The sequence below is a fragment of the Saccoglossus kowalevskii genome, chromosome 6 (assembly GCF_978046115.1).
Source record: "Saccoglossus kowalevskii chromosome 6, keSacKowa6.1, whole genome shotgun sequence".
NCBI classification, from domain to species: domain Eukaryota; kingdom Metazoa; phylum Hemichordata; class Enteropneusta; family Harrimaniidae; genus Saccoglossus; species Saccoglossus kowalevskii.
In genome coordinates, this window is record NC_140646.1 from 220,377 (window position 1) to 236,542 (window position 16,166).

The 16,166-nt window shown below is 34.1% G+C and overlaps 2 protein-coding genes across 2 annotated transcripts in view; one reads left to right on the plus strand and one right to left on the minus strand.

The window, feature by feature from the left end:
• Nucleotides 1–15,942, minus strand: part of LOC102802424 (BBSome complex member BBS4-like) — a 70,771-nt gene extending 54,829 nt beyond the window's left edge. The window contains exon 1 of the mRNA XM_085499924.1: nucleotides 15,668–15,942. Coding sequence (XP_085356050.1) covers nucleotides 15,668–15,709 — 42 coding nt within the window. The 5' untranslated portion in view covers nucleotides 15,710–15,942. The remainder of the gene's footprint in view (nucleotides 1–15,667) is intronic.
• A 41-nt stretch (nucleotides 15,943–15,983) lies between these two features.
• The window catches only part of LOC102806684 (WD repeat-containing protein 36-like), a 64,536-nt gene continuing 64,353 nt past the window's right edge, over nucleotides 15,984–16,166 (plus strand). Inside the window, exon 1 of the mRNA XM_085499925.1 lies at nucleotides 15,984–16,164. Coding sequence (XP_085356051.1) covers nucleotides 16,018–16,164 — 147 coding nt within the window. The 5' untranslated portion in view covers nucleotides 15,984–16,017. The remainder of the gene's footprint in view (nucleotides 16,165–16,166) is intronic.

Below are 16,166 nucleotides of genomic sequence, written 5' to 3' on the forward strand. Positions count from 1 at the left end.
GACAACTCTCGTTTAATTATTTTACACCATTACAAGTTGTTAAATTGAGAGAATAAATGTATGGACAAATATTTTAGACTTAGGCGAGGGTTCTTCGAACCCGCCTATTCACATAGTTCATACCCACCATAGACTCCGGTCAGTCAAAATGACTATTTTGAACTGTAGGCATTAATCAGCGATTCTGCCAGTGACGGAGAGATAGAATCCAGGTCAGGGGAAGCCCCATGACCTCAAGATTCTTTTACCCCTTACGTCACAAACCCACGTGACCGAGGCCACCTGGCAACGCCACAGGTAGCCGTCCATCACTCTGGTTCCTTTCTCTCCGCCTCGAGGACTTAGAGAATAAGTGTGCGAACAAATATTTCAGACTTATTTTGGTGTAGACTGCTCTCGTTTGATTAATTCCCACAATTACAAGTTGTTAAATTGAGAGAATAAATGTGCAGACAAATATTTTAGACTTATTTTCGTGTAGACAGCTCTCGTTTAATTATTTTACACCATTACAAGTTGTTAAATTGAGAGAATAAATGTGCGGACAAATATTTTAGACTTATTTTGGTGTAGACAGCTCTCGTTTAATTATTTTATACCATTACAAGTTGTTAAATTGAGAGAATAAATGTATGGACAAATATTTTAGACTTATTTTGGTGTAGACAGCTCTCGTTAAATTATTTTACACCATTACAAGTTGTTAAATTGAGAGAATAAGTGTGCGGACAAATATTTTAGACTTATTTTGGTGTAGACTGCTCTCGTTTGATTAATTCCCACAATTACAAGTTGTTAAATTGAGAGAATAAATGTGCGGACAAATATTTTAGACTTATTTTCGTGTAGACAGCTCTCGTTTAATTATTTTACACCATTACAAGTTGTTAAATTGAGAGAATAAATGTGCGGACAAATATTTTAGACTTATTTTGGTGTAGATAGCTCTCGTTTAATTATTTTACACCATTACAAGTTGTTAAATTGAGAGAATAAATGTATGGACAAATATTTTAGACTTATTTTGGTGTAGACAGCTCTCGTTTAATTATTTTACACCATTACAAGTTGTTAAATTGAGAGAATAAATGTATAGACAAATATTTTAGACTTATTTTCGTGTAGACAGCTCTCGTTTAATTATTTTACACCATTACAAGTTGTTAAATTGAGAGAATAAATGTGCGGACAAATATTTTAGACTTATTTTGGTGTAGATAGCTCTCGTTTAATTATTTTACACCATTACAAGTTGTTAAATTGAGAGAATAAATGTGCGGACAAATATTTTAGACTTATTTTGGTGTAGATAGCTCTCGTTTAATTATTTTACACCATTACAAGTTGTTAAATTGAGAGAATAAATGTGCGGACAAATATTTTAGACTTATTTTGGTGTAGATAGCTCTCGTTTAATTATTTTACACCATTACAAGTTGTTAAATTGAGAGAATAAGTGTGCGGACAAATATTTTAGACTTATTTTGGTGTAGACTGCTCTCGTTTGATTAATTCCCACAATTACAAGTTGTTAAATTGAGAGAATAAATGTGCGGACAAATATTTTAGACTTATTTTGGTGTAGACAGCTCTCGTTTAATTATTTTACACCATTACAAGTTGTTAAATTGAGAGAATAAATGTATGGACAAATATTTTAGACTTATTTTGGTGTAGACAGCTCTCGTTTAATTATTTTACACCATTACAAGTTGTTAAATTGAGAGAATAAATGTGCGGAGAAATATTTTAGACTTATTTTGGTGTAGACAGCTCTCGTTTGATTAATTCCCACAATTACAAGTTGTTAAATTGAGAGAATAAGTGTGCGGACAAATATTTTAGACTTATTTTGGTGTAGACTGCTCTCGTTTAATTATTTTATACCATTACAAGTTGTTAAATTGAGAGAATAAATGTATGGACAAATATTTTAGACTTATTTTGGTGTAGACAGCTCTCGTTAAATTATTTTACACCATTACAAGTTGTTAAATTGAGAGAATAAGTGTGTGGACAAATATTTTAGACTTATTTTGGTGTAGACAGCTCTCGTTTAATTATTTTATACCATTACAAGTTGTTAAATTGAGAGAATAAATGTATGGACAAATATTTTAGACTTATTTTGGTGTAGACAGCTCTCGTTAAATTATTTTACACCATTACAAGTTGTTAAATTGAGAGAATAAGTGTGCGGACAAATATTTTAGACTTATTTTGGTGTAGACAGCTCTCGTTTAATTATTTTATACCATTACAAGTTGTTAAATTGAGAGAATAAATGTATGGACAAATATTTTAGACTTATTTTGGTGTAGACAGCTCTCGTTAAATTATTTTACACCATTACAAGTTGTTAAATTGAGAGAATAAGTGTGCGGACAAATATTTTAGACTTATTTTGGTGTAGACAGCTCTCGTTTAATTATTTTATACCATTACAAGTTGTTAAATTGAGAGAATAAATGTGCGGACAAATATTTTAGACTTATTTTGGTGTAGACAGCTCTCGTTTAATTATTTTACACCATTACAAGTTGTTAAATTGAGAGAATAAATGTGCGGACAAATATTTTAGACTTATTTTGGTGTAGACAGCTCTCGTTTAATTATTTTACACCATTACAAGTTGTTAAATTGAGAGAATAAATGTGCGGACAAATATTTTAGACTTATTTTGGTGTAGACAGCTCTTGTTTAATTATTTTATACCATTACAAGTTGTTAAATTGAGAGAATAAATGTATGGACAAATATTTTAGACTTATTTTGGTGTAGACAGCTCTCGTTAAATTATTTTACACCATTACAAGTTGTTAAATTGAGAGAATAAGTGTGCGGACAAATATTTTAGACTTATTTTGGTGTAGACTGCTCTCGTTTGATTAATTCCCACAATTACAAGTTGTTAAATTGAGAGAATAAATGTGCGGACAAATATTTTAGACTTATTTTGGTGTAGACAGCTCTCGTTTAATTATTTTACACCATTACAAGTTGTTAAATTGAGAGAATAAATGTGCGGACAAATATTTTAGACTTATTTTGGTGTAGATAGCTCTCGTTTAATTATTTTACACCATTACAAGTTGTTAAATTGAGAGAATAAATGTATGGACAAATATTTGAGATTAATTTTCGTGTAGACAACTCTCGTTTAATTATTTTACACCATTACAAGTTGTTAAATTGAGAGAATAAATGTGTGGACAAATATTTTAGACTTTCTTTGGTGTAGACAGCTCTAGTTCGATTAATTCCCACAATTACAAGTTGTTAAATTGAGAGAATAAATGTGCGGACAAATATTTTAGACTTATTTTGGTGTAGACAACTCTCGTTTAATTATTTTACACCATTACAAGTTGTTAAATTGAGAGAATAAATGTATGGACAAATATTTTAGACTTAGGCGAGGGTTCTTCGAACCCGCCTATTCACATAGTTCATACCCACCATAGACTCCGGTCAGTCAAAATGACTATTTTGAACTGTAGGCATTAATCAGTGATTCTGCCAGTGACGGAGAGATAGAATCCAGGTCAGGGGAAGCCCCATGACCTCAAGATTCTTTTACCCCTTACGTCACAAACCCACGTGACCGAGGCCACCTGGCAACGCCACAGGTAGCCGTCCATCACTCTGGTTCCTTTCTCTCCGCCTCGAGGACTTAGAGAATAAGTGTGCGAACAAATATTTCAGACTTATTTTGGTGTAGACTGCTCTCGTTTGATTAATTCCCACAATTACAAGTTGTTAAATTGAGAGAATAAATGTGCAGACAAATATTTTAGACTTATTTTCGTGTAGACAGCTCTCCTTTAATTATTTTACACCATTACAAGTTGTTAAATTGAGAGAATAAATGTGCGGACAAATATTTTAGACTTATTTTGGTGTAGACAGCTCTCGTTTAATTATTTTATACCATTACAAGTTGTTAAATTGAGAGAATAAATGTATGGACAAATATTTTAGACTTATTTTGGTGTAGACAGCTCTCGTTAAATTATTTTACACCATTACAAGTTGTTAAATTGAGAGAATAAGTGTGCGGACAAATATTTTAGACTTATTTTGGTGTAGACTGCTCTCGTTTGATTAATTCCCACAATTACAAGTTGTTAAATTGAGAGAATAAATGTGCGGACAAATATTTTAGACTTATTTTCGTGTAGACAGCTCTCGTTTAATTATTTTACACCATTACAAGTTGTTAAATTGAGAGAATAAATGTGCGGACAAATATTTTAGACTTATTTTGGTGTAGATAGCTCTCGTTTAATTATTTTACACCATTACAAGTTGTTAAATTGAGAGAATAAATGTATGGACAAATATTTTAGACTTATTTTGGTGTAGACAGCTCTCGTTTAATTATTTTACATCATTACAAGTTGTTAAATTGAGAGAATAAATGTATAGACAAATATTTTAGACTTATTTTCGTGTAGACAGCTCTCGTTTAATTATTTTACACCATTACAAGTTGTTAAATTGAGAGAATAAATGTGCGGACAAATATTTTAGACTTATTTTGGTGTAGATAGCTCTCGTTTAATTATTTTACACCATTACAAGTTGTTAAATTGAGAGAATAAATGTGCGGACAAATATTTTAGACTTATTTTGGTGTAGATAGCTCTCGTTTAATTATTTTACACCATTACAAGTTGTTAAATTGAGAGAATAAATGTGCGGACAAATATTTTAGACTTATTTTGGTGTAGATAGCTCTCGTTTAATTATTTTACACCATTACAAGTTGTTAAATTGAGAGAATAAGTGTGCGGACAAATATTTTAGACTTATTTTGGTGTAGACTGCTCTCGTTTGATTAATTCCCACAATTACAAGTTGTTAAATTGAGAGAATAAATGTGCGGACAAATATTTTAGACTTATTTTGGTGTAGACTGCTCTCGTTTAATTATTTTATACCATTACAAGTTGTTAAATTGAGAGAATAAATGTATGGACAAATATTTTAGACTTATTTTGGTGTAGACAGCTCTCGTTAAATTATTTTACACCATTACAAGTTGTTAAATTGAGAGAATAAGTGTGTGGACAAATATTTTAGACTTATTTTGGTGTAGACAGCTCTCGTTTAATTATTTTATACCATTACAAGTTGTTAAATTGAGAGAATAAATGTATGGACAAATATTTTAGACTTATTTTGGTGTAGACAGCTCTCGTTAAATTATTTTACACCATTACAAGTTGTTAAATTGAGAGAATAAGTGTGCGGACAAATATTTTAGACTTATTTTGGTGTAGACAGCTCTCGTTTAATTATTTTATACCATTACAAGTTGTTAAATTGAGAGAATAAATGTATGGACAAATATTTTAGACTTATTTTGGTGTAGACAGCTCTCGTTAAATTATTTTACACCATTACAAGTTGTTAAATTGAGAGAATAAGTGTGCGGACAAATATTTTAGACTTATTTTGGTGTAGACAGCTCTCGTTTAATTATTTTATACCATTACAAGTTGTTAAATTGAGAGAATAAATGTGCGGACAAATATTTTAGACTTATTTTGGTGTAGACAGCTCTCGTTTAATTATTTTACACCATTACAAGTTGTTAAATTGAGAGAATAAATGTGCGGACAAATATTTTAGACTTATTTTGGTGTAGACAGCTCTCGTTTAATTATTTTACACCATTACAAGTTGTTAAATTGAGAGAATAAATGTGCGGACAAATATTTTAGACTTATTTTGGTGTAGACAGCTCTTGTTTAATTATTTTATACCATTACAAGTTGTTAAATTGAGAGAATAAATGTATGGACAAATATTTTAGACTTATTTTGGTGTAGACAGCTCTCGTTAAATTATTTTACACCATTACAAGTTGTTAAATTGAGAGAATAAGTGTGCGGACAAATATTTTAGACTTATTTTGGTGTAGACTGCTCTCGTTTGATTAATTCCCACAATTACAAGTTGTTAAATTGAGAGAATAAATGTGCGGACAAATATTTTAGACTTATTTTGGTGTAGACAGCTCTCGTTTAATTATTTTACACCATTACAAGTTGTTAAATTGAGAGAATAAATGTGCGGACAAATATTTTAGACTTATTTTGGTGTAGATAGCTCTCGTTTAATTATTTTACACCATTACAAGTTGTTAAATTGAGAGAATAAATGTATGGACAAATATTTGAGATTAATTTTCGTGTAGACAACTCTCGTTTAATTATTTTACACCATTACAAGTTGTTAAATTGAGAGAATAAATGTGTGGACAAATATTTTAGACTTTCTTTGGTGTAGACAGCTCTAGTTCGATTAATTCCCACAATTACAAGTTGTTAAATTGAGAGAATAAATGTGCGGACAAATATTTTAGACTTATTTTGGTGTAGACAACTCTCGTTTAATTATTTTACACCATTACAAGTTGTTAAATTGAGAGAATAAATGTATGGACAAATATTTTAGACTTAGGCGAGGGTTCTTCGAACCCGCCTATTCACATAGTTCATACCCACCATAGACTCCGGTCAGTCAAAATGACTATTTTGAACTGTAGGCATTAATCAGCGATTCTGCCAGTGACGGAGAGATAGAATCCAGGTCAGGGGAAGCCCCATGACCTCAAGATTCTTTTACCCCTTACGTCACAAACCCACGTGACCGAGGCCACCTGGCAACGCCACAGGTAGCCGTCCATCACTCTGGTTCCTTTCTCTCCGCCTCGAGGACTTAGAGAATAAGTGTGCGAACAAATATTTCAGACTTATTTTGGTGTAGACTGCTCTCGTTTGATTAATTCCCACAATTACAAGTTGTTAAATTGAGAGAATAAATGTGCGGACAAATATTTTAGACTTATTTTGGTGTAGACAGCTCTCGTTTAATTATTTTACACCATTACAAGTTGTTAAATTGAGAGAATAAATGTATGGACAAATATTTTAGACTTTCTTTGGTGTAGACAGCTCTAGTTCGATTAATTCCCACAATTACAAGTTGTTAAATTGAGAGAATAAATGTGCGGACAAATATTTTAGACTTATTTTGGTGTAGACAGCTCTCGTTTAATTATTTTACACCATTACAAGTTGTTAAATTGAGAGACTAAATGTGTGGACAAATATTTAGGGGCCCAAGCCTGTAGGGCGTGGCCCCTATTCTTATTGTTCGGTTTTTTCTTTCTTCTTTCTTCTTTCTTCTTTCTTCCGTAACTTTTTTCGTCAAGCCGTTTGAGAAAACCGCTGAACGGAATAGTCTGATAATGCTCTATACTGATAGTCCCTAATGTGAACTGGTGCAACATGCTTTCAGAATTTTGATTGGCCAATTAGTTTGGCAGCCATATTGAATTGAAATAAAACCGGAAGTGGCTGTTTGACCACTTTCTGAGGGTCTAGGCGTCTAGATTTTTTTATGGTATATAGTACAACTCATGTGTAATAAATATCAGAAATAAAAACTTTAGCGGTCATGTGACTTTTCCCGCCATTTTGTTTTTCCTAAAAACGGCAAAAAACACTTTAAAATCTTTTTCTTCAGAACCGCCAAGTAAAATGTTCTCATATTCAGTACTTAGCTTCTACATATGGAGCAGATTTAGATTTGAGAAATTCATTATGATTGGTCACGTGGTTTGGCTGCCATTTTGGGTTTGTTCTCAACAGGAAGTAGTTTTTTACTCATGCCGCACTTGAGCGATTATCTCAAATATTGCGTCATGGCATGTCTCTAACTAACCCTTTCAGAAACCTAAAAAAAATTTCAGATCAGTCACATGGTTTGGCCGCCATCTTGGATTTTAAGCAAAATTGATTAAAAGTTTGGGCATTTGTTTCTCAGAGGTGAGTCAACGAATCTACTAGATGTTTTTATATTTACCATGCCTGGCCTCAACTGCATATGAAAAAAATAATATATTTTCGATAAGTCACGTGGTTTGGCCGCCATCTTGCATTTTGTGAAAATTGAAATTATGCAACTACATGTTTTGTATTAGTCCGATTGGAATAAAATTTTGTATGTGTATTCTACTCTTTAGATACATTCTTTCCCCTGAATGGCATATGGCTAGGTCATATGGCTACACGCCCATGGGGTGGGGGCTTCTAACCTCATTAATATGCATAGCTGCTATATCTCAAGCACTGTTGCAGTTAGGAAGATGATTCCTGTGTTATCATGACAACAGTGAACAAGCAATTTCATTAAAATAACAGATTACCATATATGGTCATGTGAACTCATTAATATGCATAACTGTTATATCTCAAGCACTGTTGCAGGTAGGAAGATGATTCCTGTGTTATCATGACAACAGTGAACCTTAGATTTGATTAAAATAACATATGACCATATATGGTCATGTGAACTCATTAATATGCATAACTGTTATATCTCAAGCACTGTTGCAGGTAGAAAGATGAAACCTGTGTTATTATGATGATGTTAAACAAGAGATTTGAATAAAATAACAGATGACCATATATGGTCATGTAAGCTCATTAATATGCATAATCGTTGTATCTCAAACACTGTTGCAGTTAGGAAGATGAATCCTGTGTTATCATGACTATGTTGAACAAGAGATTTGATTAAAATAACAGAAGATGACCATATATTTATAACCTTTATATCTCTAATAAATATATGGAACCAACTGCATTTCGACCTCATGGTACTAATCATTCAAACTAATTGTGTATCATGTGTATCATTTGACATTATTTATGGCATGTATACTTGGGCCCCTGTGATGCTGCTTGCAGCTTTAATTGTTCAGTTTTTTCTTCTTTCTTTCTTTCTTCCGTAACTTTTTTCGTCAAGCCGTTTGAGAAAACCGCTGAAGAGAATGGTCTGATAATGCTGTATACTGATGGTCCCTAATGTGAACTGGTGCAACATGCTTTTAGAATTTTGATTGGTCAATTAGTTTGGCAGCCATATTGGATTGAAGTTAAACAGGAAGTGGCTGTTTGACCACTTTCTGAGGGTCTAGGTGTCTAGATTTTTTTATGGCATATAGTACAACTCATGTGCAATAGATATCAGCAATAAAAACTTTAGCGGTCATGTGACTTTTCCCGCCATTTTGTTTTTCCTAAAAACGGCAAAAAACACTTGAAAATCTTCTTCTTCAGAACCACTATGCAGAATGCTCTCATATGTAGTATTTGGCTTCTATATATGAAGCCCATTTACGCTTGAAAAAATTGTTATGATTGGTCACATGGTTTGGCCGCCATTTTGGGTTTCTTCTAAACAGGAAGTAGTTTTTTACTCATGCCACACTTGAGGGATTACGTTCAATATTGCTGCATGGCATCTGTATATCAAACTCTTTCAGAAACCTAAAACAGATTTCAGATCAGTCACATGGTTTGCCCGCCATCTTGGATTTTTGGCAAAATTGACCAAAAGTTTGGGCATTTGTTTCTCAGAGGTGATTCAACCAATTAACTGCTGGTTTTGAATATAACATGCCTGAACATTGCTACATGTGAGAAAAATAATATATTTTCGATAAGTCACGTGGTTTGGCCGCCATCTTGGATTTTGTGAAAATGAAACTTGTGCAATTACATGTGTTGTATTGGTCAGATTTGGCTAAAATTGTGTATGTCAATTCTACTCAAAAGTCGCATTCTTTTCCCTGAATGTCACATGGCTAGGTCGTGTGGCTACGTGCCCATGGGGTGGGGGCTTCTAACCTCATTAATATGCATAACCATTATATCTTAAACACTGTTGCAGTTAGGAAGATGAATCCTGTGTTATTATGACAACAGTGAACAAGAGATTTGATTAAAATAACAGATGACCATATATGGTCATGTGAACTCATTAACATGCATAACCATTATATCTTAAACACTGTTGGAGTTGGGAAGATGAATCCTGTGTTATTATGACAACAGTGAACAAGAGATTTGATTAAAATAACAGATGACCATATATGGTCATGTGAACTCATTAATATGCATAGCAGTCATATCTGAAACACTGTCGCAGAGCAGGACATGTAACTAGTGTCATTATGAAGACATTGAATGAAAGATGTAACTGACATTAGAAATGGCTATATATGATTATGTAATCTCATTATTGTGCATAAGAACATGGCTCATTATATATCCTGAAAACCCTATTTCGATAACCAAACCACGTAAATACATGGTACCAATTTCATTTCGACCTCATGTTACAGATAATACAAGCTACCTGATTGTCTAACATGTGACCTCATTAATTATGAAACAGAATCTTGTCAGCTTGGGCCCCGGTGACGCCGCTTGCGGCTTTAATTTAGACTTATTTTGGTGTAGAAAAATCACGTTTAATTTACTTTACTCTACAAATTACAAGTTGTTAAATTGAGAAAAAAAATGTATGGACAAGTATTTGAAACTTACTTTGGTGTAGACAACTCTCATTTGATTAATTCCAACAATTACAAGTTCTTAAGGTAGCGAGAAGGTTTTGTGACGTTTTTAAATAAAACATTCTCTGTCTGTTGACTCGTTCAGAACAGTAATTTAGGTTATATATATCAAAAGACTAAGTATAGAGGTGCAAGTTCGCACAAACTGGACAGACATTGTTTACATAATTATCACGTGACATCAAACATGGCGAACCTTGTAAAAATGACTAAGTCCGCGATTGTGAGAGCACACTGCGGAATTTCCTGGTGAAATTTACGTCATGCATTGTCCGTAATCAAGTCCATTGAAATGCGTCTCCGATAATCATAAGACCTATTATTCCGATTTCTATGCAGGTTTGTTTTTTTGTCCCCCAAATTATTTCATACTTGACACCTTTAACAGACTATAATTCTGTGACAAAGCATTTTCTTTAAAAACCCAGACATATTTCGCACCATCATTATCTTTTGAACGATAACTGCAAGTTTGAATGTCCTAGTCCGAACGCACTTGATTTGGCGGCGGTCCCAATGAGTCGTACTCGATCAAAACTTCAACTAGAGAAAAACGCGAAAAACAGTTTTGGTTAATAAAACACTGTAGATTTGCTTCATTACTATAAATATACACTAAAAATGGCCAAACATATTAACCACTGATATCATAGAACTCATGAAGGGTGTCAAATAATGAATAATTTCAAGCTCGAGCGTGAAAAATGAAGAAAACTGCTGGCATTTGAGTCCGTACTCCAGGAACGTTCGGGTTTTCCATTGTTATGCAAACGAACAACGAGGGATAATCCTCTGACAAACATTACTGTCCCACTGTACACGCTGACAGTTTACAAACAAGCTAATCCTTCAAGTTCAAGTGTCTCTGATAAGACATCTAATAAAACGGTTTTCATGGTGAAACAAAATGGCCGATATTTGAAAAACAATTGCTGTGTCAGAGTGCGACACTGAGTGGCAGATTTTTCTTTGCCTCGTCTGTCAACGCTTTCTTTCTTTTCTTCGCCATTGCGTTAGAAAAAAATGTATTAGTAAAATAGAATATTGACTTGGAAAATAAAACGATTTAAAAGAAAGTTGTGCAAAGTTACAGTACTCCTTTTGCACAACCTCCCGCCCGCTTCCGCTTTCCAATCACCTTTTTCTCTCGCTTTTGCGACCGCTTGTTGAATTCGACGGGACAATTTCCGCTTTATTTTTGAACGCGCAAACCCCAAAATATCACCGCCCACCTGCTCGCTCGCGCGCATTTAAAATTCGGACTAACAGAATAATTTCCGAGGTTCACATTGTCTTATAATTGTCTGTCTGTTTTTTATAGATGTTGAACAGCTGACAAAAGTTCAAATACTTTTTGTTTTAAATATATATAATTATATGCACGCAACCTGACCCTTTGACCTCGATTTGGCTTGGACTGAATATTTTATTTTAAACAATATTCTGACGTGAAATACAAAATGTATTTCAACACAAGTACGACATGGTTGTCTGGGGTTTCTTTCCTGATTGTTGAGTCTTCGCAATGTGTTTTGTATAATTATTGTTGTTTTCCCCCGATGCTGAAGGACTGTAAAACTAAATGGCAGTTACATGCATGGACTGAGTGAAAGAAAATATTTCTAAGCCTAAAATAAAACCTAATATTACACCTCTTTGTGTATTTGTTAATTTTACATATGTTTGTCATGACAGTATGTAAATATCTAGAAAAATCTCGTCTTTCGTTGATAATTTCGATTGTTTGTTTGGAATGTCGATCCCCGTTGGTTTCTCCATACTGAGTTTAGGAAGGGCGTCGATCAACACCGTGACAATCAGCCGAGAGAAGACAAACATTGACCGTAATTCATGGAGATCATGTCCGTAATTTGTGGGCTGAAACCCCAAATAATTAATCAAGTATTATTATTTTAATATATATTTTATTTTACATCGCAAAACTAAACCATGCTCAAAACAGAGCTAGAGTTGTTCGCGGTGAAACAACTGCATTGAAGACGATGCAACTTCAACTAGCCATTTCTTACCTTGAAATAAAAAAAAATAAAAATTCGAAGAGCATCGGGGAAAATATTAATAATCATCCTTATCAATCGCTTGCTTTATTTTATTCAAATCCATGAAATTCATGATTTTTTTTTTACATTTGTTGGCAACTTCCGCGCTAAAAAAGATTGAAAATGTGGGTGTGGTTATGCAAAGTCCTGTTGATAATACGGACAAATATGGTTCTGTGACTCAGGTCGTGCTCCGATCAGGTGACTCTCAGCCAATCAATGATGTTGTAACAAAGCATATTTGACGCTAATTGAAGGGTCGTCGCACAATCCAATCGCCGGCGTCGATTCACATAGTTTTTTGTGCTGTGACAGGCTTCAAAATTATTCGTTGAAAAACATATATTTTGACAAACTGATGGAATTTGACCTTAGTTCAAAAAGAAAATACTAGGCTAAGATACATTAGAGTTCACGTGAATCAGTTTTCTCTGCAAGTTGTGAAATAAAGTAAACCAGAGTAGGGTCGATGATTTTCAGCCTTGAAGGACTTCCATGTGAATCCTGAGTTTCGAATTGTTCATCAACTGGCCACCAAATAGTTATGGCTATAACTAAATTTGACACGTTTTTCTTTTAAGCCCAATAAATTATTCATACATGTCAAGCTCTGTTCGATTTTTTCAGGGCATGTGGCCATTTTTAGTATTTTTCGTGGGAACACTTTTGCGGTACGTATACGGTATAGACCGAGCTCATTCAATGATCGTGACTTAATTTTAAAAATTGAATGTCAAATTTTACCAGACGAGGACCGATGTGGATTCTGTATCATTATTTTTGGAATTAATCACTAACATTTCCTCGTTTTTCTGCTCTGTCAAAAGGAGTTACCTAGGCTTTTTTCACGTAACTGTCTCATTAAAATTAAAAAAAATATTACATCTAGAACAAGCACCAAAAACACGTAACAAGAGGTCCCAGTTCAGTTGCTTTCACGATACAAGTGTAATACAACTATTAGATTTGAAGTGTCGTTCAGAATGTAATAATAGTTAATACTAGTTGTATGTTCACACTTTACTATCAAAACCACCATTTCGACCACCCATGTGCCAATTTTCAGTGTTTGGGCGAGCAGTCAATGTTTTCAATGAGCGAGCGAGCGAAAAAAAAAAAACGCGATTAAAATGCGGTCGGTTTCCGGTCGGACAAGACCGCGTGGTCGGAAATTAAGCGATAAGCGGTCAATGTAAAAGCGGAAGGTTGGGCGAAATGAGTACTGTATGACCATGTTTCTCCGACGAAGTCTCGACTGACAATAATGCTGACAATGGATGCTAGATAAACACGCATTGTTTGCAACTGGAAGCTTATCACCCGTTATATCAGAATCGTTGACAGTATACAGATAAGATGTTATCATTTAATTCCTTCCAAAGATAAACACTATTCAAATATCCACAAAACGGCAGTTGTAGTCTTTTCTGCTAGTGTTTTAAGACACTAATTTGAGCAACGTTATTTCCCAATTTCGATCTTTTGTAAACCTGGGATGATGTATCAAGGTCTAAAGTAACCGTTTTATCAAATTTTGAAAAATCAAGAAAAAAGTGAAAATTTCCCTTCTCGCTACCTTAAATTGACTGAATGAATGTATGGACAAATATTGACCATTATATTTGTGAGTAAATACCTGTTGTTTAATTAAATTCCACCTCTACAAGGTTGAGAGAATAAATGTGTCAACAAATATTTGATACTTATTTAGGTGTAAGAACTCGTGTTTGACCAACTTCCACCATTGCAAGTTGTTAAAATAATGAAATAAATATACTGGTATCATTGGATATTTGATTTAATTGTGAAACTTTCTAACAAAATGTTAACTGCTGGCTTCGAACCCTCAATCAACAATTCCGCAGACACAGTATAAATTCCACAACACCACAGAAGATATTCGTCTGTTGCCTTAATTGTTTTCGTAATATAGGAAACGCCATCGACACTTTAACAAAACTTACCTTGACTTGGGTCTTGTTTATCTCTTGTCACAATCTGGAAACTGTTGAACAAATTGCGCATCATCCAATTTAAGACGTAAGTTATTTTATTATTTATTCATTCAGTTTTGCATGGTGGAGTTTTGTGAGGTTTATTATCTTTTTCCGACGTTCTTTGTTTACTTGTTTACGGTTTGAGAGATTTCAGTTTATTTGATTTACGTTTTTACAGTAGCTCCGAGCGGGACTCGAACCCACTGTCTTTTTTGTTTTATTTTGATGGCACGCTTGTGTACCACGCCACGACGTTGGTCGTTAAGTGGTGTTCATTTTTCTAACTACTCCAGTGTTCCGATGAGTTGAACGGAAAAGCCAAAACGATTGCTGGTTTTGGAACCCATGTCATTTGTATTTGTCGTTTTTTTATTTCCCATGTTGGCTACGCCGTAATATGCAACCACTTCCCCGTTTTATTGTGATTTTGAGAGTGTTAAATGATGTCTTCCTCACCCGTCACGCCATGACCCAGTTTCAACCACACGGCATTTTGCAACACAGTGCATAAACCTCGGCGTCACCCGACTGACTATATGAGCGTTCTGTTCAACTGTTAAGCTAGGATTTATTACCATTATTATCATTATATTGTCACGTGATTAGTTTTACCTTATGTGTAATGTCTTAAGTATCTTTATTGTAATTTGTATATACCAATTCGTATATACCGAGGAAACGCCGCCGATTGAAGGTCATGTATTTTGTGACGTCACCAATTCATGTGTAGGTACGGCTTCTAGATTTGTGTCGTAATTATTTAATATTACAAGACGTTTCAGACAAAGTATCCTTTCTTGATGATAGATGTAAAAACAGGATACTAGTATAGTGAATCATAGGTACATTGTATACTGTAAGTGAGAAGATAACTTCACTTATGTTTTTATTAATTGGTCTAAAGTCATATATGTATTACATACATCATGTGTAAATTAAACATATACTGTATATTTAGGTGCCTATAGATTATTGTGGCGTGATGCCTCGAAAATATCAATTACCAAGTAAAAACGTAAACAAATATACGGAACATTTTTTTTTTCAAAACACAGTGCACAAGAGTTAGGCAAATACCGAAAAATAATTCACAAATGCGCATGGTTGAGTCGTTTAAGTACTGCTTGATTCCTGTGAGATTCGGTTGCAAATGATGTAATAATATCGCCTACCTGTGACAGGGGAAATTTCTCCTTCGTCTTTTCGTCGGCCATCTTAACAAGAATTCAGACTCCTTAGCTAACTCGAATATGGATTATCACTAAAATACCACGTATTGTGTGAGTACTAAAACAGGCCACACATTTTTAGAAGTACATCCAATGAATCTGAACTCTTAGTAAAAAGACTGCAGCTGCTAAAAATAAGTGAAGCGTAATTATCGTACGTTATTTAGAAAAACATGGTTCTGTCGAAGAGGGCGTTTCAAGACATTCAACTTTGACCGCGATTTACCATTTACCTAGGGATTCTCTCTAATTGCACATGCGGTATTGACACGCTTGTTTTTGGCACGATTAAAATGCCTCAAGAAGGTAGTCGGATCTTCGTCGGATTCAGAGCATTAGGTTTTCATTGTAACCATGTTCCCTTAGCGTTACAGTATCACAAGAAGCATCGGGAAAACTATGTGATAACTGCTGTTGGCAAGGCTTTTCAAACCTACAACGT